At 41.2% G+C, this 20,461-nt stretch overlaps 2 protein-coding genes across 7 annotated transcripts in view; one reads left to right on the top strand and one right to left on the bottom strand.

Annotated features, from left to right (window-relative positions):
• The window catches only part of LOC139473732 (protein O-mannosyl-transferase TMTC3-like), a 47,893-nt gene extending 47,787 nt beyond the window's left edge, over positions 1-106 (bottom strand). For 5 of the 6 annotated variants that reach the window (XM_071256458.1, XM_071256460.1, XM_071256459.1 and 2 more), the window contains exon 1: positions 63-106. The gene's annotated coding sequence lies outside the window, so the exon portion shown is untranslated. Of the gene's footprint in view, positions 1-17 lie in introns of all 6 variants that reach the window. The other variant, XM_071256455.1, reaches the window with a different exon arrangement.
• A 3,074-nt stretch (positions 107-3,180) lies between these two features.
• Positions 3,181-20,169, top strand: LOC139473948 (uncharacterized). The gene is made up of 7 exons (XM_071256785.1): positions 3,181-3,285; positions 3,980-4,429; positions 5,016-5,097; positions 9,162-9,307; positions 12,412-12,552; positions 14,176-14,352; positions 17,381-20,169. The coding sequence occupies exons 2-7, from the start codon at positions 4,099-4,101 to the stop codon at positions 17,830-17,832; spliced, it is 1,329 nt and encodes a 442-aa protein (XP_071112886.1). The 5' UTR covers positions 3,181-3,285; positions 3,980-4,098; the 3' UTR covers positions 17,833-20,169.
• The last annotated feature ends 292 nt before the right edge of the window (positions 20,170-20,461 follow it).

The following is a 20,461-nucleotide window of genomic DNA, read 5'->3' on the forward strand; positions in this document are numbered from 1 at the left end:
TTCTCAATAAAACATACAGTGAAGAGAGATTGTTACTTGATGTTCGAATTTTATCAGCTAACCTGCTCTTGACATATGAGTACATGGGCGCGGCCATCTTGGAGTCCCTGGCTTGGTTACTGATGCTATTATCTTAAAACTAATTCCAATTTGGAGACATAACTACATAATTTAGGTGTGTTTATTTCTTTTTTAAACTTCAAGAACAAACAGAAACAAGCCATCTCCTCTTCCACATCAAAAAAGTATTACAATGTCAACATTTCACATATAGTTGATGTTCACCTAGAGTATCGCCAGGCGATAAAATATTAGGAACTGTTAGACAAATACTGTATTCAAAACAGTATCTATATTTAGAATAGTACCCACGTGTTAACCCGAAAGACAACATTTCTCAGTTACTGACTGTAATAATCGTTACTTGCAATATTCTGAATGTGTAACAAAACATGGTTTACACTATTCTATACCATTTTCTTTGGTGCATATATTGATATCTACAGCTTATTCCATATTCCCTTTTGGTGATATTTATCAGTTAAATGGCTGAAAATGTTATAATCGATATTTTTAAAACGATATACCTGTAGGTCCCTGATGTTTTACCGAGTGAGAAAATGTTGACGCAAAATATTTTTGTAATAGTTTCTTTGTAAACAATCATTACACTTATTGGTTTTACTTGTTATTTTATATTCTTACATTTCATTCATCATATATTGTCACAATCAAATTTGTTCCATATATGCTCGTAACCTCGTACATATGATTCAGGTTCACATTATTCTTATGGAAGAATATTAAACACGTGGGGACGGGAGTTAAAGTTACAGGCCGCCTGCTATTTAACGCACTTATTGTCAAACGTTTCACAACCTTTGGCAAAATGCATTGTCGGGCGTTACTTGCAAACATCTGGTGGTCACAACATTATTTGGACACCCACACGTTCAGTTCCTGTCAGACTCGCGTCTTCTATTTTCAGTAACTCAGTATACGGCTTATAAACTTGGTAGTGTTGCACGTGAAGATATACTTAATTTGTAAACTTAGAAGGATCCCACTCAAACAGAAAAAATTTAAAAGCATTATTAGTTCCTGGCACAAACTAAGTAATATACTAGTATATATGTAAGTCCCTAAAGATGCATATACTTTCCCGAAAAGTGGTAGCGCCAGAGGCTTAGTTTTGTTGAGAGTTTATTCAAGAGTGGCACCATGATCAAACACTTTCATCCAATGAGAAATGTTATTCTTGTTTATAAACCTATCACCGTGTTACACTATATTGCACTAGCTTCCTAACAACCTCGGGTAAACCTAGTAACCAGCTCATCTTGAAATGGGTCACTTCTAAACCTCCTTTGAGGTTTTACATTTTAATTGTAATACCAATTAAGGTTTGATCGAATTCCTTTTATACCGCGACACGCTGGATTGTTTCACAATAAGGTATGTTTTTCGATGTTTTCTTATTTCTTCTGGGATTTCTTGCATTTAGACGGGGTTCATACGTTGGATAAAACACGCCTCCTCGGTTTGGGTTGAAAATGTACAACATTGAGATCGGGCTTTTCCCTCGCTGGCGCTATTACGTTTTCAATCTAAACCTCGGAGGCGTGTTTTATCCTATACATTTCACAATCTTAAATTACCTGTAGAGGTTGGCCAATGGATGAAACTGCCATATAGCTATGGAATATGTCCACTGTGTCAAATCTCAATTGGAAATACGTTCCACTTTCTGTTTGAGTGCACTGTTTTTGTGAATGAACGCAAATTATATTTAAAGAAATATTATTATATGAAACCAAATTATTACAAACTACAACAATATTTTGTGTGTTAAAAAGGATCAGTTATTAAATTAATCAGTAAATCTATAAAGTGCATATGTAATAAGTGCCTGAGCCACTATCATCCGTAATTAACATGTAATGTGCCACTGTGAGTGGTATTGATTGATTGATTGACAGCGGCTTGTCAGTGGCTTGTATCAATGCTTGAGATATCAATGAAAGATAATTTCTTCCAAATATAACGAAATAAAGCTGCACCAAGCTCTAAAGGAATTTACTACCAATATTTGAAGCATAAACCACATTTCGAAACAAAACTTTTTTTGTAATAGATGTGAGATGCCCCTCTTAAATTCCTATTGTCCTGCCAGTCACCACGCTTGGGTGAATTTGAAGCTGTAGGTGCTGGACAAGTCGGAAGATCCCAGGTCTTGACATGTGGCCCTTTTGACTGTGTAATCCGGCCCAATACCCCCGAGGAGAACGCTGAGATTGCAGCAACTCAGCAATTCGACAGGCATTGCAGATGACTTGCATTATTTATTCCGCTGTGGTGCGTTATATAGACAAACAAATATATCTACGATCCAAACATTTAAAATCTTCAACGCATCTTGTGTATTTCAAACTGTAAAGATTTAAAGAAACTATGTACAGGGCTCTTCTTAACAGGTATTTATACAGAGAAAATCAGTTAAAGACCGTGTCATACACTCTGTCGCGTCAGCTTGATTCATTGCAGCAAACATTGTATCACTGCGCATGCACAATCGACGGTAGTTATAAGGGAAATAGAGAACATGAAGTTCGACACTTTTAACAATGGAAACCATGACAATGTGAACACACGCACACGCACACGCACACACACGCACGCACGCACGCACGCACGCACGCACGCACGCACATATATATATACGACCACAGGACGACGTTTTACTGATCGTTTCACTCACTTCTTATGGTCAAACAAATGCTGGTTATGTTGAGAGATGTTAAGCGATGTGATCTCACTGGGGCAGCAATATTTTGATTTCTTGAGTATTTATCTCATTTTATCTCATAGAAAATCGTGTCAAGGTTTTCTAGAAATGATATTTATATTGCATTTATCAATACTGAATTACTAATTATACTCAATCTATATTTGATTCATTTGTTCTTGTTTTGAAAACAGCCAAACCTGCTTTAATTAAAAAAAATGCAAATGGTATTTAATGGTAAAAAGAATTCAATGTTGTGAATGTACGCAAGTGCAAAATGTCCAAGACTCGAACCCGGTTGTTGTAGTAAAGATCGACCAAAACAGTTTACGACCCTTGCTCAGCTCCCGACATCGTCGGTGTACGGAGATTATGTTAACAGTCGGGGACGCTCATGATGGCGATGTGTGAATATCGTGATTACTGACATGGACAAAGCAGTTACATGTGTCATACTGCGGTACCTATGGACAGTTACGCTAGCTAATGATGACAAATTGGTAAGTTCAATTAACCTTTCGATTTGTACAGTTCGTTTGCAGCGTTTTCCCCAGTGAAATCTGTAATCAAGTATCAGCTGACACCTTTATCTATTGTTTATGTGTGTATGAGATGATATGTCAATACTCATGATCAACATTATTGCTCTGATATAGAGAATGATATGGATGATATACATGATATATGCACTGTGTGATATGATATTTATCGTTATTGTGGAACGTACTGTGTGTAAACGATTGGACAATGAGACCAGTGCAGTAGAAACGTCATTGGTCCAACAGAATCTGACATCAGTTTGAAACGATTTCACACCGCTATCACATGTCTATGTCCTTAATATTCTATGTTCAGCACATAATATAGGAAAGAATTTGCTTTCATCGAAATAGTAGTTAGGCTAGTAGTTTGATAGTTTGTTGGTAACAGCCCCGTGAACACCTCGTGCTGACTCCAGCCGGCGCTGTACTGTCTGTGTGCTCGTGGCTGGCATTTCATTATCACAGTAGGCTCTCTGTAATGATTTGAACTGTCAGATGTTGAACCAGATGTATCAGGTAACCTATCACCACTGGTCACCACTCACATGTAACCAGCCGTAACCATGGTAACTTGATCTGCTTCTGTTTGTACACTGGACAGAAGCACCATGCGTACCATCTTACCAGACCCTTATTATTTTCCCTGTTTCAGGTTCCCCACACCACAACTTATGGATGACACTTTCTAACAGTTCGGGTGCTCCTATCAAAGCTGTCATGTTGGACCAGTTTTGATGCTTGTATTGTCGCTGCTGGTTCATAGATTCAAACATGGAATTCGGGCACAGGGAATCAGATGAAGCTCTTTTACAAAAACCTCCAGCCATGACATTTAAGTTTGCCCCAACAAGACTTTCACGGCCAAACTTTCTTCCACCTATTGTGTGTTCTCGAAGACTGTACATTCAGATAACTCTTGCCATAATGCTTGTTGCCATAGTAGTGATTGTGCGAGCATTGTCGAACATGCGTGTTGTGTTTGTACAATTCCATAATGAAAGTGACACAGATGGTGAGCTTGTGATTTTACCAGAGGACTACTCTGCCCCTAGAGGAGCGTATTGTCTGGATGGGTCCCCACCAGCATTTTATCTCCGACATGGTGAGGAGGCCTACTTGATGTTAAAGCTGAGAGGAGTTCTCTACCCCTAGAGGAGCATATTGGCTGCATAGGTTCCACCAGCATTCTAATTTCTATCTCAGACATTGTGATCTCAGTATAAAAATGACAGTTCTAATTCTTTTTTCAAATAAATAAAATGAAGTATAAATTTGAATTGCAACATTATTTAGTGACTGGTCATTTATTATAGAATGGTGGTGGAGTTGTCACAAACAAATGTTACATGTTACATGTATTTGAGGGGGGTCATAATATAATGTTACATGTATTTGAGGGTGGTGTTGTCAAAATAAAATGTTACATTAAAAGGGTGAGGTCAGCAAAATATATGATACAGTCGTATGACCAATCTCATCGGATACTTTTATGGGACCAGTGTGCAACCTGTTTTGTTTTTTCTGGTGCAGCTAGTTCTTCATGTTGACAGGCACTTGGTGCAAGTTGAATCAAGCCTGGTAGTATATCATCAGTCACACACTTGAATTCAACTTTTATATCTGATTGTTCTAAACTATTGATTGTATGTAAACAATTGTGACAGTGTGTCGTGTGTCTGTGTTGTCAGGTGAGATCAGTGCTGAGAACAACTGGCTGCTGCACCTCCAGTCTGGGGGCTGGTGTGTGTCTCCCACGGACTGCTACCACAGGTACTCCACAATCTTCACACACAGGAAGTACTGAACTAACCACTGAACATGTCGTGAAGATAACATGTAATCTGGACATATGTACATAATGATAGTAGTTTACTAGGTTTCTTGTTACACCCTGCCCAAAGTAAGTTTTGTAAGGGGTATACAAACAAGCTCTGTCTGTCCATCAGGTTTCATGTCCAAAGCATAACTCATAAACCAATAAGGCTAAAAAAATATATATATATTCCTGGTTCTCAGGCACCACCTCATCATCACAAATCCCTTAAATATTCCGCGTCTCGATCACACGATCCCAAAAGTGAAATGCTACAGTACTTAAAAACAATGCAATCCAACTTGCAGTTTCTTCCATTTTCATGCGCACTGCTTTACTGCACATCTCCAGTGTTATCATGATTGATCATGGCAGCAATATAGGAGTTTGTGTGCTTGTTTTGCTGTTTACAAATTTGGTCAAAGAAAACATTAAATTTGTGATAAAACATCCCCAGACATGATGATTTACAAATTCAAAGGCGTTTGTGTACTGTATGAATGACACTGTTTCATACACAGAGGTTAAGATTTACAATTACATGTTTATTTGTCTCATAAAATAAGTGGGAAATGCTAATTATATACCCCGTCTAGAAAGCGAATCAGAATGAAGCACATCACCAGTGCATACAAAGTCCCTACATTTGCAATACAGACTTGTTTGTCTTCCGCTGAAAAAATTACATTGTATCCTTTCAGCGAATTCAGGAAAAAGAACAGATCATAACAATTAAACTTGGCCAATACAAATTTGAAATTTGAGATAAAACATCACTAGACATGATGATTTACCGATTAAACAGTATTTCCTGTTCTGATTGGCATTGTTTTATATGCAGAGATTAAGATTGAGTCTTGCAATCTGCCGATCACTTCACATACAATTTAGCCGAAATGAATTGAAACAATATTGAATGAAATGTTGAATAAAATTAATGAAATAGATTACAAATATACATTCAGAAATATTATAAACTCTTTTTACAACCAGGCAGTGTAATAACATGATTAATTTGTGTACTTCTGCACGGATTTGCTGACATGGTATTTCCGGTGTTACAAGCTCACAGTAATGTGTTTGTGTTGGGGAAATTTAAAAAAAAAATCCTCTTCAACCCTGTGTATAAGATGACCCCCACCTGACCCCTTGAAAGCCTCTTATACACAGCGATATACAGATTTGGATTCTTACCAGTTTGTACAAGTTTAAAAAAACAAAACAAAAAAGACGCCCGCCCGCACAATATTTTCAAAAGCAATTGCCTGAGAACCACTTGTCTTTTTTTTCAGCCCACTTGTTTTTTTGGGGTGAAATTATGTATAATCCGCATGTATGTATTGAACTGTTGCCATTTGCTATTCAGGAATTTTTGAAATTTATATTTATATGCATTTCCAAGGCAACAAGTATGATTTAAGTTCAAATGAGGGTAGGTATTGTTTTCGGAGCATAACTCATAACTGTTTCTCTTTCTTTGTGAAACTTTGTATACCAGTATACATGAGGCAAGTACAGTGCTGGTGCCTTTTGCTGTACACATATTTTTTCAGATGTCTATATTTTGCTTTTCTAAGGCAATAACAAATAGGACTTATGACAGTGTTCAAATGAGGGTTTCATTTTGCAGAGTAGAATTCATACACCTGTCAAAATTCCTTGATGAAACTTTGTAAGCACTTCAGATATCATACATCAAACAACCCAGTTGGACATTTGGGTTGAAACAGGTCCCATAGAACCTATGCTTATCATAAACACAGCATCATACATCACTAGAGTGTTTACTACAAGCACAGCATCATATATCACTGCAGTGTTTACTAAAAGCACAGCATCATATATCAATTCAGTGTTTACTACAAGCACAGCATCATATATCAATTCAGTGTTTACTAAAAGCACAGCATCATATATCAATTCAGTGTTTACTACAAGCACAGCATCATATATCAATTCAGTGTTTACTAAAAGCACAGCATCATATATCAATTCAGTGTTTACTACAAGCACAGCATCATATATCAATTCAGTGTTTACTAAAAGCACAACATCATACATCACTACAATGTTTACTACAAGCACAGCATCATACATCACTGCAGTGTTTACTACAAGCACAGCATCATACATCACTACAGTGTTTACTACAAGCACAGCATCATACATCACTACAGTGTTTACTACAAGCACAGCATCATATATCACTACAATGTTTACTACAAGCACAGCATCATACATCACTTCAGTGTTTACTACAAGCACAGCATCATACATCACTACAATGTTTACTACAAGCACAGCATCATACATCACTACAGTGTTTACTACAAGCACAGCATCATACATCACTACAGTGTTTACTACAAGCACAGCATCATACATCACTACAGTGTTAACTACAAGCACAGCATCATACATCACTACAGTGTTTACTACAAGCACAGCATCATATAACACTACAATGTTTGCTACAAGCACAGCATCATACATCACTACAATGTTTACTACAAGCACAGCATCATACATCACTACAGTGTTTACTACATAACAAGCACAGCATCATACAACATTCCAGGACTTGTTTATTTTATTATTTTTATTTATTTAATCATGATGTAGAATTTTGAAAATATTATATGTAACCTTGCTTATTAAATGAATGATTCTGTCTATTGAAAAGAATCATTACTAATTAAGGCCCGTGGAGGGTATTGAAAGCCTCTAAAGAATAGAAGGAATTGTATGGTTTAGTCATCAGTGACCATGTCACAAGCTGTAAGATTAACCTTGTTTGGTATAATGAAGTACGAGGGGTGGTTGAAAAGTTCCTAGCCTCTATGATAGACTGCATTGATGGAGTTGGTTGCTAATTATCTTTTCGACATTATCCACTACTAATGATGCTTGAGTACCTGGATCCCACTGGTGTAGAAGTCTTATTCCTGGTGGTGATGTAATCAATTGTGTAATGGTTGCAAGACAGTTCTTTCTTCAAGTTTGGGATGTAGATGGAAATCTGATGGTGCCAGAGCTGATGAAAATAGAAGAGTTCAAAGGCATAGTCATGCATTTGAATTTGCAGCCATGGCAACAACAGACTTGCTGCACAGGTGCATTGTCCTGGTGGAACTACACCTTTAATCTTACCTTTTGGGAAGTTGTCCACTAGTAGGATGACTTTGGACTCCAAATAACTGAAGCCATCACCTTGCCATTTGATGGAACTGACTTTGCCTTCTCAAAGTCTTGTGAGAGATGAACCTGTATCGTTTCTGATCAGTGATCAAAATCTATGGAACCCAGCAGGCTGAAACCTTTGTCATGCCCAGTACATTCCTCAGAATGTTCTCCACTCTCCCATGAGATGCCTACTGTATTGGCCATGTGATGTGTGGTGAGTCATGGATCATCTGTAATCATATCATGTATTTTATCAACATGTTCCTTACCTGGTGGCAGTTGAAGGTCTTCCTGATCCAGATTCATCTTTGACGATCTCTCTTCCCCTCTTGAACCCTGCTGCCCACTTCTTTGCAGTGCCAAAGATAGGAGCACCATGTCCTATAGTTGACACTGTGTCCACATATATGGCTGTTGGAGGTAGCCAATTTTGTACCTTTTCATCAGCAGAGAACACCTAAAGACATATGCTGCCTGGTTGTGGATTAGGTTCAAATACAGCATGTAAGAAGTATTGCACTTAATACATGTACGCTGTTAAGGGTACTAGGGACTATACATCCTTCATAGGTAGGCTCAGAACTTTTAGGCCACCCCTCGTATATGATGAACTGTATTTTATTTTATGCACATATTTAAGGGAAGGGGATATCAATGTGTTTTTGTTTTAGGTTATGACAACATAATTCAAACAGGAAATCAATACTATATTATTGATACTGATAACAATTCCTGATATTTATGCAGTCATTCTTAGAGCTCTATTTTCCACACAATGTCCAGAATGTCCAATGTAATGGAAGGTGTCGCTGACCTCCAACATGTCTGTACCACACAGGAGCTTCACCGAGCTGGGATCAAGCCAGTCTGCCCACACCTCTGCTCTGTTTGAGGGTATCCTGTCCAGTGACGAGAGGGTCAACCCAGACTTCTTCACCTGGAACACTGCCCAGTTTCTGTACTGTGATGGGAGCTCTTTCACAGGTAGGTAGAGGAGGTTCAGCTGACACTACAGGTGATGGGTAAAGTGATCAGCCATCTTCCCGAGTCAAGGGAGTTATCTGACTATAAAAGTCCAGTTTCCACCCTTTCCAAACTAGAGTTACATTTTGGCTGGATTAATGAGTCTGTGCAGAATAGAATCAAAATCACTAGACATTCAGTTTGTAAACAACATGGATTTCAACATGCAGATTTCTGTTGACTGCATAATTTGCAAAGCAAGTGTTCCGACAACTGGGCATCAAAAGATATTTTTGCAAATCTTTTCATGTGTTTAATCAAGGTGCTCAAATGATTTGATTCACTTCATCGTAAAACCTGTTTTATTACAATATAGATTTTGATTACTGCCAATTTGTTTGAAGCAAATGCACGTGCTATGAGAGATGAAATCTGATTGGTCAATAGGAGGGACATAGAAGGGACATAACTCATAATAGCCACTGGTGGCACTATGATCGAGCCTGGAAATTCCAGCCTAGTTCAACAAGACTGTAAACTAGACTTGTATTGTCAGTTAACACCCTTGCCTCAGGAAGATGTGTTCAGCCAACACTACAGGTGTTATGTAAGGTGTCGTCATGTTCTGCTGACTCTACTAGTGTTATGTAAGGTGTCATGTTCTGCTGACTCTACTAGTGTTATGTAAGGTGTCTTGTTCTACTGACACTACAGGTGTTATGCAAGGTGTCGTCATGTTCTGCTGACTCTATCAGTGTTATGTAAGGTGTCATGTTCTGCTGACACTACAGGTGTTATGTAAGGTGTTGTCATATTCAGCTGACACTACAGGTGTTATGTAAGGTGTTGTCATGTTCTGCTGACACTACAGGTGTTATGTAAGGTGTCGTCATGTTCAGCTGACACTATTAGTGTTATGTAAGGTGTCATGCTCTGCTGACACTACAGGTGTTATGTAAGGTGTCATGTTCTGCTGACACTACAGGTGTTTTGTAAGGTGTCGTCATGTTCAGCTGACACTACAGGTGTTATGTAAGGTGTCATCATGTTCAGCTGACACTACAGGTGTTATGTAAGGTGTCGTCATGTTCTGCTGACTCTATTAGTGTTATGTAAGGTGTCGTCATGTTCTGCTGACACTACAGGTGTTATGTAAGGTGTCGTCATGTTCAGCTGACACTATTAGTGTTATGTAAGGTGTCATGTTCTGCTGACACTACAGGTGTTATGTAAGGTGTCGTCATGTTCAGCTGACACTATTAGTGTTATGTAAGGTGTCATGCTATGCTGACACTACAGGTGTTATGTAAGGTGTCATGTTCTGCTGACACTACAGGTGTTATGTAAGGTGTCGTCATGTTCTGCTGACTTTACAGGTGTTATGTAAGGTGTCGTCATGTTCAGCTGACACTATTAGTGTTATGTAAGGTGTCATGCTCTGCTGACACTACAGGTGTTATGTAAGGTGTCATGTTCTGCTGACACTACAGGTGTTATGTAAGGTGTCGTCATGTTCAGCTGACACTACAGGTGTTATGTAATGTGTCATGTTCAGCTGACACTACAGGTGTTATGTAAGTTGTAGTCATGTCCTGCTGACACTACAGGTGTTATGTAAGGTGTTGTCATGTTCTGCTGACACTACAGGTGTTATGTAAGGTGTCGTCATGTTCAGCTGACACTATTAGTGTTATGTAAGGTGTCATGCTCTGCTGACACTACAGGTGTTATGTAAGGTGTCATGTTCTGCTGACACTACAGGTGTTTTGTAAGGTGTCGTCATGTTCAGCTGACACTACAGGTGTTATGTAAGGTGTCATCATGTTCAGCTGACACTACAGGTGTTATGTAAGGTGTCGTCATGTTCTGCTGACTCTATTAGTGTTATGTAAGGTGTCGTCATGTTCTGCTGACACTACAGGTGTTATGTAAGGTGTCGTCATGTTCAGCTGACACTATTAGTGTTATGTAAGGTGTCATGTTCTGCTGACACTACAGGTGTTATGTAAGGTGTCGTCATGTTCAGCTGACACTATTAGTGTTATGTAAGGTGTCATGCTATGCTGACACTACAGGTGTTATGTAAGGTGTCATGTTCTGCTGACACTACAGGTGTTATGTAAGGTGTCGTCATGTTCTGCTGACTTTACAGGTGTTATGTAAGGTGTCGTCATGTTCAGCTGACACTATTAGTGTTATGTAAGGTGTCATACTCTGCTGACACTACAGGTGTTATGTAAGGTGTCATGTTCTGCTGACACTACAGGTGTTATGTAAGGTGTCGTCATGTTCAGCTGACACTACAGGTGTTATGTAATGTGTCATGTTCAGCTGACACTACAGGTGTTATGTAAGTTGTAGTCATGTCCTGCTGACACTACAGGTGTTATGTAAGGTGTCATCATGTTCTGCTGACACTATTAGTGTTATGTAAGGTGTCGTCATGTTCAGCTGACACTACAGGTGTTATGTAATGTGTCATGCTCTGCTGACACTACAGGTGTTATGTAAGTTGTCATGTTCTGCTGACACTACAGGTGTTATGCAAGGTGTCGTCATGTTCAGCTGACACTACAGGTGTTATGTAAGGTGTCATCATGTTCAGCTGACGCTACAGGTGTTATGTAAGGTGTAGTCATGTTCAGCTGACTCTATTAGTGTTATGTAAGGTGTAGTCATGTTGTGCTGACACTACAGGTGTTATGTAAGGTGTCGTAATGTTCAGCTGACACTATTAGTGTTATGTAAGAGGTCGTCATGTTCTGCTGACACTACAGGTGTTATGTAAGGTGTCATCATGTTCTGCTGACACTACAGGTGTTATGTAAGGTGTCGTCATGTTCAGCTGACACTACAGGTGTTATGTAAGGTGTCATGCTCTGCTGACACTACAGGTGTTATGTAAGGTGTCATGTTCTGCTGACACTACAGGTGTTATGTAAGGTGTCGTCATGTTCAGCTGACACTACAGGTGTTATGTAAGGTGTAGTCATGTCCTGCTGACACTACAGGTGTTATGTAAGGTGTAGTCATGTCCTGCTGACACTACAGGTGTTATGTAAGGTGTCATCATGTTTTGCTGACTTTACATGTGTTATGTAAGGTATTGTCGTGTTCTGTTGCAGGTAACAAGTCAGGTGTGTTGGATGTGCAATCCCGGCAACTGTATTTGCGAGGTGGGGCAGTCTTTGAGACTTTGATCGAGTACCTGCTGTCTCACACCAGCCTGGCCACAGCACATCATGTCATCCTTGCTGGGTCATCAGGTATGTCATCATCATTGGTACACAACGATATCTATACACCTGTGTGCCCGTGTACCTGACTGTGTGTCTAATTCCCACATGGACTGATCTTGAGTGTGGGGTGGTTGGCCTAGAGTATTGTTTAGTGTCTGGTGTCTTTTTCGTAGAAGAAGACCCCCAGTCATATGTGTAGGGCCAAGGTTTTCAACCAATATTTGACATCCCCTGGTGTTGTGCATCTGCTGTAGTGTGTCTGTTATTGTGTGGCTGATGTTGTGTGGTTGTAGCTTGACTGCTGTTGTGTGGTTGTAGCTTGACTGCTGTTGTGTGGTTGTAGCTTGACTGCTGTTGTGTGGTTGTAGCTTGACTGCTGTTGTGTGGTTGTAGCTCGACTGCTGTTGTGTGGTTGTTGTAGCTTGACCGTTGTTGTATGGTTGTAGCTTGACTGCTGTTGTGTGGTTGTAGCTTGACTTCTGTTGTGTGGTTGTAGTTTGACTGCTGTTGTGTGGGTGTTGTAGCTTGACTGCTGTTGTGTGGTTGTTGTAGCTTGACTTCTGTTGTGTGGTTGTTGTACATTGACTGCTGTTGTGTGGTTGCTGTAGCTGGACTGCTGTTGTGTGGTTGCTGTTGCATGACACCTGTTGTGTGGTTGTAGCTCGACTGATGTTTTGTAGTTTTAGCATGACTGCTGTTGTGTGGTTGTTGTAGCATGACTACTGTTGTGTGGTTGCTGTTGCATGACACCTGTTGTGTGGTTGTTGTAGCTTGACTGCTGTTGTGTGGTTGCTGTAGCTTGACTGCTGTTGTGTGGTTGTTGTAGCTGGACTGCTGTTGTGTGGTTGCTGTAGTTTGACTGCTGTTGTGTGGTTGCTGTTGCATGACACCTGTTGTGTGGTTGTTGTAGCATGACTGCTGTTGTGTGGTTGCTGTTGCATGACACCTGTTGTGTGGTTGTTGTAGCATGACTGCTGTTGTGTGGTTGCTGTTGCATGACACCTGTTGTGTGGTTGTTGTAGCATGACTGCTGTTGTGTGGTTGCTGTTGCATGACACCTGTTGTGTGGTTGTTGTAGCTTGACTGCTGTTGTGTGGTTATTGTAGCATGACTGCTGTTGTAGGGTGGTAGCTTGACTGCTGTTGTGTGGTTGTAGCTTGACTGATGTGTGGTTGTAGCTTGACTGATGTGTGGTTGCTGTAGCTTGACTTCTGTTGTGTGGTTGTTGTAGCTTGATTGCTGTTGTGTGGTTGTTGTAGCTTGACTCCTGTTGTGTGGTTGTTGTAGCTTGACTGCTGTTGTGTGGTTGTTGTAGCTTGACTGCTGTTGTGTGGTTATTGTAGCATGACTGCTGTTGTAGGGTGGTAGCTTGACTGCTGTTGTGTGGTTGTAGCTTGACTGATGTGTGGTTGCTGTAGCTTGACTTCTGTTGTGTGGTTGTTGTAGCTTGATTGCTGTTGTGTGGTTGTTGTAGCTTGACTGCTGTTGTGTGGTTGTTGTAGCTTGTAGCTGCAAACTGTTGTGTACTCAGCTATGTAGGACAACTTCCACGGATCACCTTGAAATGCATAATAATATTTGACGGGATATGTTTCATTAAAGAGGAATGTTCACAGTAACACATGTGTTAGGAGGGGATTTATGCTACAGCTGGAGGGCTTGCAGCTCTTCTCCAAGCTGACCGGTTGAGGGAGAAGCTGCCATCATCAGTGAAGACCCTGCATGTGCTGGTGGATGGCTCCCTGTTCCTGGATCAACCAGATGCCAATCAACAGCATGTCATGGCGGAGATGCTGCACAACACTTACAATCTCCACAACCTCAGAGGTAAATCATGCTACACAACACTTAACCCAGAAGTACATGTCGCCTAACACCTCAGAAGTACATGCTGCACAACACTTATCCCAGAAGTACATGCTGCACAACACTTAACTCAGAAGTACATGACGGCTAACACCTCAGAAGTACATGCTGCACAACACTTATCACAGAAGTACATGCTGCACAACACTTAACCCAGAAGTACATGACGCCTAACACCTCAGAAGTACATGCTGCACAACACTTATCACAGAAGTACATGCTGCACAACACTTAACCCAGAAGTACATGACGCCTAACACCTCAGAAGTACATGCTGCACAACACTTACCCCAGAAGTACATGCTGCACAACACTTAAAGCAGAAGTACAAGATGCACAACACTTACCCGAGAAATACATGTTGCACAACTCTAGTAACCCCAGAAGTACATGATGCACAACACTTGCAACCTCAGAAGTACATGCTGCACAACGCTTACCCCAGAAGTACATGCTGCACAACACTTGCAACCCCAGAAGTAAATACTGTACAACACTTACCCCAGAAGAACATGCGGTACAACACTTACCCCAGAAGTACATGCTGCACAACGCTTATCCCAGAAGTACATGCTGCACAACGCTTACCCCAGAAGTACATGCTGCACAACACTTACCCCAGAAGTACATGCTGCACAACACTTACCCCAGAAGTACATGCTGCACAACGCTTACCCCAGAAGTACATGCTGCACAGCACTTACCCCAGAAGTACATGCTGCACAACACTTACCCCAGAAGTACATGCTGTACAACACTTACCCCAGAAGTACATGCTGCACAACGCTTATCCCAGAAGTACATGCTGCACAAGACTTACCCCAGAGATACATGCTGCACAACACTTACCCCAGAAGTACATGCTGCACAACACTTACCCCAGAAGTACATGCTGCACAACACTTACCCCAGAAGTACATGCTGCACAACACTTACCCCAGAAGTACATGCTACAGAACACTTACCCCAGAAGTACATGCTGCACAACACTTACCCCAGAAGTACATGCTACACAACACTTACCCCAGAAGTACATGCTGCACAACACTTACCCCAGAAGTACATGCTGCACAACGCTTACCCCAGAAGTACATGCTGCATGACACTTACCCCAGAAGTACATGCTACAGAACACTTACCCCAGAAGTACATGTCGCCTAACACCTCAGAAGTACATGCTGCACAACACTTATCCCAGAAGTACATGCTGCACAACACTTAACTCAGAAGTACATGACGGCTAACACCTCAGAAGTACATGCTGCACAACACTTATCACAGAAGTACATGCTGCACAACACTTAACCCAGAAGTACATGACGCCTAACACCTCAGAAGTACATGCTGCACAACACTTATCCCAGAAGTACATGCTGCACAACACTTATCACAGAAGTACATGCTGCACAACACTTAACCCAGAAGTACATGACGCCTAACACCTCAGAAGTACATGCTGCACAACACTTACCCCAGAAGTACATGCTGCACAACACTTAAAGCAGAAGTACAAGATGCACAACACTTACCCGAGAAATACATGTTGCACAACTCTAGTAACCCCAGAAGTACATGATGCACAACACTTGCAACCTCAGAAGTACATGCTGCACAACGCTTACCCCAGAAGTACATGCTGCACAACACTTGCAACCCCAGAAGTAAATACTGTACAACACTTACCCCAGAAGAACATGCGGTACAACACTTACCCCAGAAGTACATGCTGCACAACGCTTATCCCAGAAGTACATGCTGCACAACGCTTACCCCAGAAGTACATGCTGCACAACACTTACCCCAGAAGTACATGCTGCACAACACTTACCCCAGAAGTACATGCTGCACAACGCTTACCCCAGAAGTACATGCTGCACAGCACTTACCCCAGAAGTACATGCTGCACAACACTTACCCCAGAAGTACATGCTGTACAACACTTACCCCAGAAGTACATGCTGCACAACGCTTATCCCAGAAGTACATGCTGCACAAGACTTACCCCAGAGATACATGCTGCACAACACTTACCCCAGAAGTACATGCTGCACAACACTTACCCCAGAAGTACATGCTGCACAACACTTACCCCAGAAGTACATGCTGCACAACACTTACCCCAGAAGTACATGCTACAGAACACTTACCCCAGAAGTACATGCTGCACAACACTTACCCCAGAAGTACATGCTACACAACACTTACCCCAGAAGTACATGCTGCACAACACTTACCCCAGAAGTACATGCTGCACAACGCTTACCCCAGAAGTACATGCTGCATGACACTTACCCCAGAAGTACATGCTACAGAACACTTACCCCAGAAGTACATGCTGCACAACACTTACCCTAGAAGTATATGCTGCACAACACTTACCCTAGAAGTATATGCTGCATGACACTTACCCCAGAAGTACATCATGCCGCCTCTTGTGAAACAGTTTTGCTTCCATTATTTGATACAATACAAATCCCATCATATAGTGAAATACAGTTAGCTCTGTAAACATTATCTCAGAAACAACTAACCATTAAGCTGAAACTTCACATCTTTGTTCAAACCAATGATTGGGCTAAAGTTGTTCAATCTAGCAGCCATATTGAAAAACCTGTTGTTCATTTGTCATTTGTTTTCAACATGGAATGACATTTATTGTAGGTGTAGTTAGTAGTTGCTCTCAACATAAGTGTTAATATTTTTGCAATATTTGATTTTTTTGATATTTTTTTTTGTCTCCTTCTAAATTCTCTCAAATACATTTTTGGCTTTTGAAAAAATCTTCTCTGAAATTGTCCAACTGAACAGGACTGTATGTTGGTTCTTTTCTGGCATTATATTTTGTTCAGATCCATACAATTTAGTCCTCAGTATTTAGGCAATTATATAAAAGTCATTGCTGACAGCAACTATTACATTACAGTCTTTGGTGACATTTTAAACTGTACCATTTTTCTCTTCTAATGGGATATTGTTTCCCCTCCCACAGAATCCTTGGTGCTAAAGGAGTGTACAGGGAACCTCCCAGAACAGGTTCGGTGGCGCTGTTTCCTGCCTGAGGTGTTCTACAAGCATGTGTTCACGCCAATGTTCTTTGCCAACTCCCTGTATGACACATGGTACTCGTCGGCCACACTGAGTATCTCCTGTACTCGGGCTGGACTCTGCCCCCCCAGGAATATGCAAGTGTTGGACAGGGTGAAGCAGGCTATCCTCCAACACTCGCAGGACCTCCTAGCGTCGGGGAAGAACGGTGTGTTCCTAACGTCCTGTCCCGCCCACACCTTGCTGGCCAATCCAAGATTCAACAGCATGAAAGCAGGACAACTGACCAGTCAAGATGCTATATCGATGTGGCTCAAACACAACAAAAAGGGATATAATGTTTCAGAGAGCATTGACTTAAATGACTCTGCCCATTACTGCAAATTGTTCTATTGACCCAGTTGCTTGGAAGGCTGTGAGTGGGTGCCTTATGCCTGTCTGCCCCTAGCCTGGTCATACAGATGCTATTCTAAAGTACTAGAAGGAGACTTGTCTCCAAATACTTCGGCACATGTTCTTCTTTGGCACGAGATTTTGTTTTGCAATATGTCTACAAAAGTATTGATTGGTCAATATGGAAAATTCAAATTCAACAACTATTTAAAGCTGGCTTCATTTTTTTTACATTCTGAATATTCTCAGGTGACAGTTAAAGTGAGCTGTTATTTCTTTCCGCATCAAACTTTGCTTATCTGTCAGATTTAACAGACCACCTAGGTCTCATAGTTGCCATAGAAACTGGTATAAAGATTGCTTGAAGTGTCAATCTAGTGCAGTTGTCCTCATTCCATGGAGTCATGACAGAAAATGTTCACCTAGATTCCATGCTAGGCTATCAATAGATAGCACTTCCATGCAGAACAGGTGGATATCAAAGCTACTTCCTTTTGCTTCTCAACAATACACTGAATCAAGGAAATGTGGGAGGATATCATAGGACAAGACATCATTCAAGTACAAACACTTTATCTTCATTATTGTGCAATCACAATAGTTTTGGAATAACATGGATAGAGACGTAAGTAGGATTCAGATGAATGACAGTTATCTGGCGGACTGTCACATTTGGGAAAGAAACCCATTGTTGATGTTGTTTAGATGATCATAAGGCCAACTATCACCATGAACAAAGGCATCGTCATGTTTCTGGAAGAGATGCACTGTCATGTTTCTGGAAGAGATGCACCGTCATGTTTTTGGAAGAGATGCACCGTCATGTTTCTGGAAGAGATGCACCGACATGTTTCTGGAAGAGATGCACCGTCGTGTTTCTGGAAGAGATGCACCGTCATGTTTCTGGAAGAGATGCACCGTCATGTTTCTGGAAGAGATGCACCGTCATGTTTCTGGAAGAGATGCACCGTCATGTTTCTGGAAGAGATGCACCGTCATGTTTCTGGAAGAGATGCACCGTCATGTTTCTGGAAGAGATGCACCGTCCTGTTTCTGGAAGAGATGCACCGTCGTGTTTCTGGAAGAGATGCACCGTCGTGTTTCTGGAAGAGATGCACCGTCATGTTTCTGGAAGAGATGCACCGTCATGTTTCTGGAAGAGATGCACCGTCATGTTTCTGGAAGAGATGCACCGTCATGTTTCTGGAAGGGATGCACCGTCATGTTTCTGGAAAAGATGCACCGTCATGTTTCTGGAAGAGATACACTGTCATGTTTCTGGAAGAGATGCACCGTCATGTTTCTGGAAGAGATACACAGATGCACCGTCATGTTTCTGGAAGGGATGCACTGTAGTATCGAGAAGCAGTGACAAGGCAGTGGGAAAGTTACAAATTGATGTGAGAGGTCTACACCAGGAAGAGAGACTGCCATGATATAATTCAGCCAGAATGTGATGACGGGATGTGCTTGTTGGTGTTGTTTACAGCAGTAGGATCAGTTCACTGAGAAAGGATATGTTCGGGTTCAATGCACTTTGCTGGGCCGTATCTGTATGTACTGTTGCAGATCATGTCTTCTTTTACAATTGATCAATTATTTGTGAATGTGGTTTATGAGGGATGTTTGCTCCCTTTTCAGTATTACTGTTAGTGACAAGGGTAATTACCAAGGACAGGGTACATGTTTACATGTCTCCCTGCACATGATAAGACTGTTTTAACAACCACCCACTACACCTAACTCTCTCACTATAAACTTTGAACAATTAACAGTTTCAATTTGCCTGGTTTGTGGATGTGTAGTAGTGCAACATGGACATGTGCCAAACATACGTGAATTTGCAATAGATTGCCAAATGATGTTATACAACAATGACTTGTCATTCAGCCCCGAAGCAGACAATCTGCTGTGGATCTGCGCCTGTTTTGCTATAGTAGTGCAGTAGTGTCTCTACTCTTGCAGTAGTTGGACCAAAGGTCACACCTTGAAATTGTGAAGAGAGAACAAAAGAGGATACATTGTGTTGAGCTTGCATTCAAGGGTACTCCTTCTCTGTGATACAGTGTTTTTATGACTTTAGGAGCAATGATATTTAAAAGGCTATTATAGTGTGTGTTGGTAAGCCTGCATGTCAAGATACCGGGGAATTCAAGACTGAACAGCTGTTCATCTCACCGATAGATTAGGCCGACCCTGTCAATTATGAACATGTGTTATTGCTGTGGATGGACACTGTGTACCCGGTCCTGATGGGTACAGACACCTAGCAGTGACAGCAATACATCTGACACTGCTGGAAGTGATCCTGATGGGTACAGACACCTAGCAGTGACAGCAATACATCTGACACTGCTGGAAGTGATCCTGATGGGTACAGACACCTAGCAGTGACAGCAATACATCTGACACTGCTGGAAGTGGTCCTGATGGGTACAGACACCTAGCAGTGACAGCAATACATCAGACACTGCTGGAAGTGGTCCTGATGGGTACAGACACCTAGCAGTGACAGCAATACATTTGACACTGTGGACCCGGTCCTGATGGGTACAGACACCTAGCAGTGACAGCAATACATTTGACACTGCTGGAAGTGATCCTGATGGGTACAGACACCTAGCAGTGACAG

This window comes from Haliotis cracherodii, unplaced genomic scaffold, assembly GCF_022045235.1.
Source record: "Haliotis cracherodii isolate W230 unplaced genomic scaffold, xgHalCrac1.p SCAF_3, whole genome shotgun sequence".
Lineage (NCBI taxonomy): Eukaryota > Metazoa > Mollusca > Gastropoda > Lepetellida > Haliotidae > Haliotis > Haliotis cracherodii.

Bases quoted from the DNA above. Each gene is read 5' to 3' on its own strand.
- LOC139473948 (XM_071256785.1), top strand. From the start codon at position 4,099: ATGGAATTCGGGCACAGGGAATCAGATGAAGCTCTTTTACAAAAACCT. The intron at 4,430-5,015 runs GTGAGGAGGCCT...CTGTGTTGTCAG, and splicing joins AGCATTTTATCTCCGACATG to GTGAGATCAGTGCTGAGAAC. The intron at 12,553-14,175 runs GTATGTCATCAT...TTTATGCTACAG, and splicing joins CATCCTTGCTGGGTCATCAG to CTGGAGGGCTTGCAGCTCTT.